This window comes from Gekko japonicus, unplaced genomic scaffold, assembly GCF_001447785.1.
Source record: "Gekko japonicus isolate JY-2015 unplaced genomic scaffold, Gekko_japonicus_V1.1 scaffold653, whole genome shotgun sequence".
Classification (NCBI taxonomy): domain Eukaryota; kingdom Metazoa; phylum Chordata; class Lepidosauria; order Squamata; family Gekkonidae; genus Gekko; species Gekko japonicus.
The window spans coordinates 196,092-205,713 of NW_015171524.1; the positions used below are offsets into that span (position 1 = coordinate 196,092).

General features: G+C 48.7%; 1 protein-coding gene across 1 annotated transcript; it reads left to right on the plus strand.

The window, feature by feature from the left end:
- The first annotated feature begins 261 nt into the window (after positions 1–261).
- Positions 262–8,397, plus strand: MCEE (methylmalonyl-CoA epimerase). The gene is made up of 4 exons (XM_015419499.1): positions 262–330; positions 6,319–6,525; positions 6,710–6,843; positions 7,245–8,397. The coding sequence occupies exons 1-4, from the start codon at positions 300–302 to the stop codon at positions 7,395–7,397; spliced, it is 525 nt and encodes a 174-aa protein (XP_015274985.1). The 5' UTR covers positions 262–299; the 3' UTR covers positions 7,398–8,397.
- The last annotated feature ends 1,225 nt before the right edge of the window (positions 8,398–9,622 follow it).

Sequence of the window (9,622 nt, forward strand, 5' to 3'; positions counted from 1 at the left end):
GCGGCGTCCGTTGCCCAAACGGCTCCGGCCGGGAACGCGCAAAGCGGAGAGAAAGGTTCCGCTCAAGAAACGAACGGGCGGGGACGGATCGCTTTTGGAATAGAGATGAGAAACCGGTTCCCTCTAGGACCCGGCGGCGGCCTCTTCCTGCTCCGCGTCTCTCCTTCCACAACCTCAGGCATTTTTTCCCCTAGAGCACGCTGTATGTCCCTCGCCGGCGTCCGTCCTTTTGCCTTCGTTTCGGCTTCAGAAGAGCGGCGTTCCGTAGAGTTGCTCGTCGGGACTTGCCAGGCTCAAAGATGGCGGCCTCCGTACGGACGCTGGCAGTGGGTATGTGTTTTTCCCCTGAGCTGACGGGCGGGGGGCGGTGTGCTGCATGCCAGACCCTTCCTTGCATCTGGGCTCGCTTTCGCGAATGCAAACTGGGGCTTGCATTGCGCATCTGTAGCCCCTTTCACTCTTTGGGTGAAGAAGGACTTCCTTTTATCCGTTCTAACCCGACTGCTCAGCAATTTCACTGAGTGCCCACAAGGAGTTCTTGTATTGTGAGAAAGGGAGGAAAGGACTTCTTTCTCCACCTGCTCTTTCCCATGCATAATCTTAGAAACCTCGATCATGTCACCCCTCAGTCGTCTTTTCTCCAAGCTAAAGAGCCCTAAGCGCCTTAACCTTTCTTCATAGGGAAAGTGTTCCAACCCTTTTATCATTCGAGTTGCCCTTTTCTGCACTTTTTCCAAAGCTATAATATCCTTTTTGAGGGGTGGTGACCAGAACTGTGGAGTCTATGGAGTTATACCCAGCTAATGTCCAAGCCCTCCCCGGGCTGTACCCCCCTCCCCAAATCTCCAGGAATTTCCCAACCCAAAGTTGGCAACTATAGGCTGAGTGCATCTTCTCTCCCATGTGCGGGCATTAAAGTGCATGGACATTAAAGCAGGTTGCAGCCCCTTCCCAAACACTGCAGAAACTGGAAAATACTGTGAGTCATTCAGGTGGATCACAGTGTTGGTCTGAAGTAGCAGAACCTGGTTGGAGTCCAGCGGCACCTTGAAGACCAACAAAGTTTTATTCACGGTATAAACTTTCATGTGCGTGCACGCTTCTTCGGAGTTATTGGTCATGGCATGCCCTTGCTCAGTGCCCTTGATCCAATATGCTATTGTATTCTCAAGTTTGTATTCTCAACCGGGTTTGATTCCCCACTCCTCCACTTGCAACTGCTGGATGACCTTGAGCAAGCCATAAGGCCGGCGCCAGCTTATTTTGCACCCTAGGCAAGGATCCCTCCCCCCCAACTTGTGCGCCCACCAATTGTCAAAAGTAAATGCATTTTAGGAAGAATGAAAAACACAAATACTCAAGAAACTCCCAGAGTACGGGGCCGGGTTCAGTTTGGTGCCCCTAAGGGCCGTCCCGCTCTAGGCGATCGCCTAGTGAGTGAGCCGGCCCTGCTGTCCTTGAAAAAGAGCCGTTCTCTCTCAGAGCTCTCTCAGCCCCACCTGCCTCACAGGGTGTCTGTTGTGGGGAGGGGGAGGGAAAGGAGTTTGTAAAGCTGCTCTGAAACTCCTTTGGGTAGTGAAGGGTGGGGAATAAATCCAATCTCTTCTCTTCTTAAGCTTTTTTTTAAAATAACCTCTTGAAGGGTAGAAATATGCTTCCTTTATAATGAGAAGAGCACACGGAGGGTCTCATTCCTTAGTCCACAGATATCTGACAGAGAGAACTTTGGCTTTTGAAAGCCGATCAATCTTGTTGATTTCTGAGTTGCTACTGGACTCAAATTTAGGTCTTCTACTGCAGAAGGACACATCTGCCCTCTGAAAGTTATCGTGTCTTAACTTTTGTATTCTGTGGTATAATTGTGGCCATCTGGATTTCTAGATCCCTTGAAAGTATTCTTTTGCCTTTCTCTTTGATAGAGAGCCTTCCTGCATGCTATCAAAGTTACCTGCCTTTCGCCCTAGATGTAGCTGCCCTTGAATAATAAGCGGCTCTCTAGGATGTAGCTATCTTTTAAATAAAAATAGATCTCCCCCCCCCCAATCCTGGTGATGTGAATCATTATGCAATTGTGGAGGGTTGCATAGAAGCCAGGATTTCAGCATGGGAGTGATAAATAGAAGCAGAAGAAGGACTGTTCAAAGTCTCCACTTTTGGCAAACTTAGCGCCCGGTTTCTGTTCCAACTGAGTATTTGGTGATTAATCATCCACCGTTGTTAACTGCACAGCTGGGGAATTTCTGGAAATAGACCAGATCACCTTGGAGAAGTCGTTTTGGGTCCAAATAAAATTTCCTTTCTCTCTTTTCTGGGACAGATGCAGGAGTTGGGTAGGGGGTATGGCTCAGTGGTAGAGCATCTGTTTGGCATGCCAAAGGTCCCAGGTTCAATCCCCAACATCCCCAGTTGAAAAAGGACCAGGCAGGAGGTGATGGGAAAGACCTCCGTCTGAGACCCTGGAGAGCTGTAAAGGGGGTTGTGGTTCAGTGGTGGAGCCTCTGATTGGCATGCAGGAGGTCCCAGGTTCAATCCCCAACATCTCCAGTTGAAAAGGCCCAGGCAGTAGAGAGCCTGGTAGCTATGGTGGGCTTTTGTGGGCTCTCCACCCTTTTTTTAAAGGCACAGCCTCACAATAATTTCTTCTATAAAGGTTCCCCCCCCCAATTGTTTTTAAACATTTTTAAAAGGTGTACACTTCTGGTGGGGAGGGTGGGATATAAATTGAATGAGTGAATGAATGAGTAAAATTTAAGCACTGAGCAAGGGGGGTTGGAGTAGGTGACCTCTAGGATCCCTTCTAACTCCATGTCAAGAAACTGGTCACCTTGAAGAGAGGTTTTCTGCCTGTTCACTTTCTTGACTATAGAACTCATCCCCCCCACCTGCCGGCTTGTTCTCAGAATGGTTGCTTCAGCTGGCAGATGTGATTAACTTGCAGCAGCTGAGAACTGTTGACAGCTTGCAATGTAGAGATCTGTCCTAGTCACAGCTTTATGTTGGCTCAATGGCTTTTTTTTTCTGCACTGAGAACTTCAGCCTCACCAGGGGGGGGAAATGCCCCACAATCCGCAACATCCCAGCCTCCGGGCTTTCCCTGATTGTAGGAGCTGATGTTTCACCAGCAGCTGTGACTGGCATCCCCAGAAGTATAACACCGAAAGACAGAGTGCTCTCTGTGTCAAGGTGAGAAGAAACATGGTGGGAAGGTAATTTGTATCTACTCAGGAAGGTGGGGTAGGGCTGAGTCATTATCATGCAGGAATTCCCCAGGCTGTGAACATTCTAGTGGAGGAGCTTTCCTGAGGAGGTTCTTTTGTGTATGGATTGGCTGTTTCCTGAGGAAGTGACTGTTTCCATGGACTGTTTCCTGTTTCCTGAGGAGGTTCTTTTGCATGTGGATTGGCTGTTGAAATTTCTAAATATTTCTTTCTGTGTTATACCTCTGAGGATGCCAGTCACAGCTACTGGCGAAACGTCAGGTCCTGCAATGCCAAGACCACAGCCAGACAACCCGGAAAATCTACAACAACCCATTCTGTCTGTTCGCTCAGAGATGCTCTTTAGCTCTTGACGGGCTCCTCTAGCTGCCTTATTAGTATTTGGTTTAATTATTCTTGGCTAATTAGCATTAGCATCGTTAGCAATCGGAGCCGCTCCTCAAATCCCTGCACGGATTATTCCCCCTTTCCAGTTGGCCGGGGAGAGCTTGGACTCTTCTTCCCCTCTCTTCCCAGTTTGGACGAAGCTTGCAGTTTGGGGGGTTTTCTTTGGCCTTACCCATTTGTGGCTTTTTCCTGGTGAGCTCTCTGGCCCTCCCAGAAAGGGATTCTCCGGACTGCAGTTTTTGTCATGGTGGCTGCGGGGGAATGGGGGGGACACACACACAAACCGAATGGTGTGGGCACTCTACTGGGGAAGCTAATGAGCAGCACATCTTGTAGCGCTAATTGAGAAAACCTTTCAGCGTGCATTTCGAAGGGGGCCCTGGGGACGGAAGAACCACCCCCCCTCCCCTGTTTTTAATGCAGGACGAAGAACAAAGAATCTGCTTTGCGCCAGAGTAGTCTAGGGTTCGAATGCTATACTGTCCTGTTCCTTGTGAAGATTTATTCAAATGCTGTTAGCTTGGTAGGAGTCGACCACCCTGGTCTGCTTATTCTGTACCGTGGGCTACGAACTACCCAACTTGGGGCCCGATGACATTCATTTATTATTTTATTTTTTGCCATTTTTAATCTCACCCTGCCCATAAGCAGGATTGGGGTGGCCGACATCATATCCTAAACAATAACAATCCCATGAAACAGTTGGCTTTGGGAACTCTGTCCTGAAGCGGAAAATGAAATGCAAGAAACCTGACAACAGCGCAGTCCTGGAGTCGTCTCTAATGTAAAACGTAGAAACCTATTCCACCATATTAGCATTTTAACACATTAGAGCCAGTTTGTTGTAGTGGTTAAGTGCGCGGACTCTAATCTGGGAGAACCGGGTTTGATTCCCCACTCCTCCACTTGCACCTGCTGGATGACCTTGGGCAAGCCATAGTTCCGTCAGAGCTGTTCTTGAAAAAGAGCAGTTTCTGTCAGAGCTCTCTCAGCCCCCCACCTACCTCACAGAGTGCCTGTTGTGGGGAGGGGAAGGGAAAGGAGTTCGTAAGCCCCTCTGAGACTCCCTTGTTAAAGTGTTCTAATGTTCCATCTTATAAAGTGCATTGTGTATTATTCATAATATTCTAAAACAGGTATATATTCATTACATGCAATATCAACTATAATAATCAGTTTGTACAGTAGGAGCTGCGGTGGCTCAAGTGGTTAAGACGCTGAACTGCAGGCTGTGGAAGGTCAGTGAAAATCGAGACCCGGGTGCCGCATGATGGAGTGAGCTCCCATCTCTAGTTCCAGCTCGTGCCAACCTAGCAGTTCGAAAGCAAGAAATTGCAAGTAGATAAATAGGTACCACTTCGGTGGGAAGGTCACAGCGTTCCGTGCGCCTTGGTGTTTAGTCATGCCGGCCACATGACCACGGAAACATCTTCAGACAGTGCTGGCTCTTCGGCTTTGAAATGGAGATGAGCACCGCAACCCTAGAGTCGGATTCGACTGGCTTTCGAGCAAGGGAACCTTTACCTTTACCTTACCTTTACCTTACGTTTACCTTACAGTCGAATAGCTACATGGCCACTGTTTGAGACAGGATGCTGTGCTAGATGGACTCTCACTGGTCTGATTCAGCAGGGCTCTTCCAAAAAGTTCTTATGAAGGCCTCAGCCTCTGTGCCCTGTTGTTGGCCCTCCAGAGGAACTGGCTGGCCACAGTGTGAGACAGGATGCTGGACTGGATGGACCACTGGTCTGATCCAGCAGGGCTCTTCTAATGTTCTTATGAAGGCCTTGGCCTCTGTGCCCTGTTGTTGGCCCTCCAAAGAACTGGTCAGCCACTGTAGGAGACAGAATTCTGGACTAGATGGACTATTGGTCTGATCCAGCAGGGCTCTCCTGATGTTCTTATGACTCTATGGATCCCTCCCCAAATCTAGCCTTCCCCAGGCACCGCCTCCAGATCTCCAGGAATTTCCTAACCCATACAAGAAGTCAATCAGGTAAAAGAAAACCTGAGTTCGAATCCCCGCTTCTACTATGGAAGCTCACAAGGTGACTCTGGGCGTGTCACAATCTCTCAGCCTGGCCAACCTCACAGGGGCGTTGTGAGAAAATGGAGGAGAGGGGAACGATCTTCTAAGCCACTTTGAGTCCCAACTGACGAGGAAAGTATGAACTAAATAAATAAGTGCAAAAACACAAAATGCATGGAAAGACCCAGGCGGCAAAGGGATTCTTCTTAAGAGAGCCAGTGTGGTGTAGTGGTGAAGAGTGTCCAGCTAGTATCTGGCAGTCCCTTGTTCAAATCCCCACTCATACTGCGGAAGCCGGCTGGGTGACCTTGGGCCAGTCACAATCACCCTCTAATCTGAGTTAGTGTGAGCTAGCTCACAGTTTTTTTAGCCTCTAGCGCACACATTTTTGTCTTTGCTCAGGAAGGATGGCTCCAGAGCAAACTAATTTATGCAGTAGCTAAATCGCTTGCTTTCATGCCAGTAGCCCACAAAGTAAAAATTTTTGCTCACAAGACTCCACAGCTTAGAGGGAGCATTGCTCACACTCTCTCAGCCTAACCTACCTCGCAGGGTCATTGTGAGGGAGGAAATGGAGGAGAAAAGAATGATGTAAATTGCTTTGGGTCCCCCATTGGGGAGAAAAGTGGGGAATGTGTGACAAATCAATCCATCAAATATCCTGGTTTCCATTTATCTTCTCAGGGCTTCTTTCCCGGCTGCAAACTGCCGCTCCGACGGTACGAAGGCTGTCGGTTTCCCATCCTTTGGCCCAGAAGTCTCCGGGGTGTTTGTGGAAACTGGGCCGTCTGAACCATGTAGCCATCGCAGTGCCGGACTTGGAGAAAGCCAAGCTTTTCTACGAGGAGGTGCTGGGAGCCGCCGTGAGCGAGACGGTGCCGCTTCCCACACATGGCGTCTACACGGTGTTCGTAGATCTTTTCCCATCCTTTGGCCCAGAAGTCTCCGAAGTGCTTGTGGAAACTGGGCCGTCTGAACCACGTAGCCATCGCGGTGCCGGATTTGGAGAAAGCCAAGCTTTTCTACAAGGAGGTGCTGGGAGCCGCCGTGAGCGAGACGGTGCCGCTTCCCACACATGGCGTTTACACGGTGTTCGTAGATCTGGGGAACACCAAGCTGGAGTTACTGCACCCGCTGGGAGACGACAGTCCCGTGGCCGGCTTTTTGCAGAAGAACAAAGCCGGGGGAATGCACCACGTCTGCATTGAGGTATTGAATCTTCTGCGTCCCGGTTTTCTTTTTCTTTAAAAGCTTCTTTCTCCCATTTCAAATAATCACACCCTTTGTTTCCCGGAAAAGCAAAAAACAAGTCGTGCGTCATCTGGAACTCTCACCTGTGGGCCCGCATTGGAATCCCAAAATAATGTCATATGCATCACACTGGGTCTCAGTGGTTCTGCCATGTTGTTTTCACAAAAACGGTCATAAACATGCAATTTAAGCCCATTTCTTAGTGTTACCTCAGTTTCCCATGAAGTTGAACAAATTATTATAGTATTTGTATGTCAATCTCTTCACATTCAATGTTGTATTATTGTATTGTATGATGTTATAAACAAAATAAAAAAACTTTAAATTTAAAAAAACAAAAAGCCCATTTCTCTTTTCAGGTGGACAACATTAAAGACGCCATCGCAGGCCTGAAGGAGAAGCAAATCCGTGTGCTGAGTGACGAGGCGAAAATAGGCGCCCACGGGAAACCCGTCGTTTTCCTCCACCCGAAAGACTGCGGCGGGGTCCTCGTGGAACTGGAAGAGGCCTGAGCAGAAAACCTGGCTGCGGGAACCGGACATTAACAGCCACCCGATGGAGCCGTGGTTCAAATTCTGGCGGTGCGTTTAAAAATCAGAACTCTTGATCGAGTGGCTGGTGGAGAGCACTGCTATCTTGTGAATGAGAGAGAAAATTAAAGTCGGAGTGACTTTTTTGGGATGTCGGGGCTTTCCCCCTCTTCCCCTCTGGGAAGCCACTTTGCCAGTTGAACCTACCCAAATAATCTTTCCGTCTTTCAGGTGGTTTGGGAACGCATAGCTGCCCCGTGACTAGAATGTATGTAAAGGGTTCCCTATTTGCCTGGGCATAATTTTGCATCCAGTTAGTAGATTTCTAGGTCATCCCGCTTTTATTTTGCCCTACATTTGCAAACCAGAAAGCGGCAGTTTTCTTTTTCAGTCCCCTGCGCCAGTGTTCCCTTAAGGAATCAATCAAGAAGAAATGGTCTTGTTTCCCGACATCACCATTCCAACGGACCGGCATTGATTGGTTCCCTCAATCGGTCTCCTTGCTAATAGGATCCGCGTATGGGTATCTGGGATTGCTAAGTAACTCTTCTCGAGGGCAGTCGATAAGCCCCGTATTTGCAAGTTCCCATTTTGGGTTCCTAATCAGAAATGTTTTAGATGAAACTTGGGGATCGCGAAGGGAGCGGCATTCTATTTTGGAATGCTGGATTGTCAAGCGCCTCATTTACGTGCGGCATTCCATTTTGGAATGCCGGATTGCCAAGCGCCTCATTTACGTGAGTTTACGTGTTCTTAATGGTTTCCAATTATTTTTAATTGCCCACAAACCTGAGGTCCCTTTTGACTAGTTTTAACAGACCGGACCGGTGCAGAAAAAACGTGTTCTTTGCTCTCGAGAGCGCTTTGGTGGTCTACAGTTTTCGTATGTAAAATTTCAGTTTTGGGGGCTAAAAGTGTTTAAACCTCGGTGTCAGTGTTGCGCAATTGTTCAGTTTTCCTGCAGTCCTTCATTAAAACAGCGGCAGAGGTTTCGAAGTCATACATCCCCACCTCGGATTTCATTTAGACAAACAGGCCTGCGGTCACAGACACTGAATAATTCACTTTCAATCCACTTTCGGTGCACTTTCCAACTGGATTATACTATGTGAACTGGCAAGATCCAGTTGAAATGTGGACTGAAAGTGGATTGTTGAGTGGGCCGTGACTGCAACCGCAGCCTCATAAAATCTTGACCAGGGACCCACAGTCTTTCTGTGCACGTGAGCAGCTTTGGAATTTAGACACGGAGTGGTGGGCACCACAACGAAACGGCTGCCACCAGAGATGCAGCCGACCACAAAATGCCAGAGAGTGAGGCTATGCATAACCCTTGTAGGAACTCTTCAGCATTTCAGACAGAAGCTCACAAGTTCTTTCAGTTACAAATTCTGTCAGAGCAGTTCTCTCAGGGGCAGTCCTCGAAAGAGCTCTCTCAGTCCCCACCTACCTCACAGGGTGTCTGTTGCGGGGAGGGGAAGGGAAAGGAGATTGTAAGCCGCTCTGAGACTCCTTTGGGTAGTGAAGGGCCATGGGGTATAAATCCAATCTCTTCTTCTTCTTTTACCTCACAGGGTGCCTGTTGTGGGGAGGGAAAGGAGATTGTAAGCCACTCTGAGACTCCTTTGGGTACTCAAGGGCGGGATATTAATCCAATCTCCTCCTCTTCTTCAGTTTGGTGTAGTGGTTAAGTGTGCAGACTCTAATCTGGGAGAACTGGGTTTGATTCCCCACTCCTTCCCGTGCAGTCAGCTGGGTGATCTTGGGTCAGTCACAAATTCTCTTGGAGCTGTTCTCTTAGGGGCAGTCCTCGAAAGAGCTCTCTCAGCCCCACCTCCTCACCAGGGCGTCGTTGTGGGGAGGGGGAGGGAAAGGAGTTTGTAAGCCTCTCTGAGACTCCTTCAGGTAGTGAAGGGTGGGGTATAAATCCAATCTCCTCCTCCTCCTCCTCCCTTTTAATTGGCACAGCCAATCAGAAGGCCGGCTGGGCACAAGTCCTACCTGGCCCTGCCCACTTTCTAGAAACACTTGGTGGGCAACAGGAAACGTGTTGGTGGGGGCCATGGTGCCCGTTGGGGACTCATGCCCATGACATTTAGGCAAACGTGCATACAATAGACACTTTTATTGCTAGCCGTCTTAAGCAGACTCTGAGGAGGTGGCTTGCAAAGTATTTCAAACTATACATGAAATACTTCTGGAAGGTC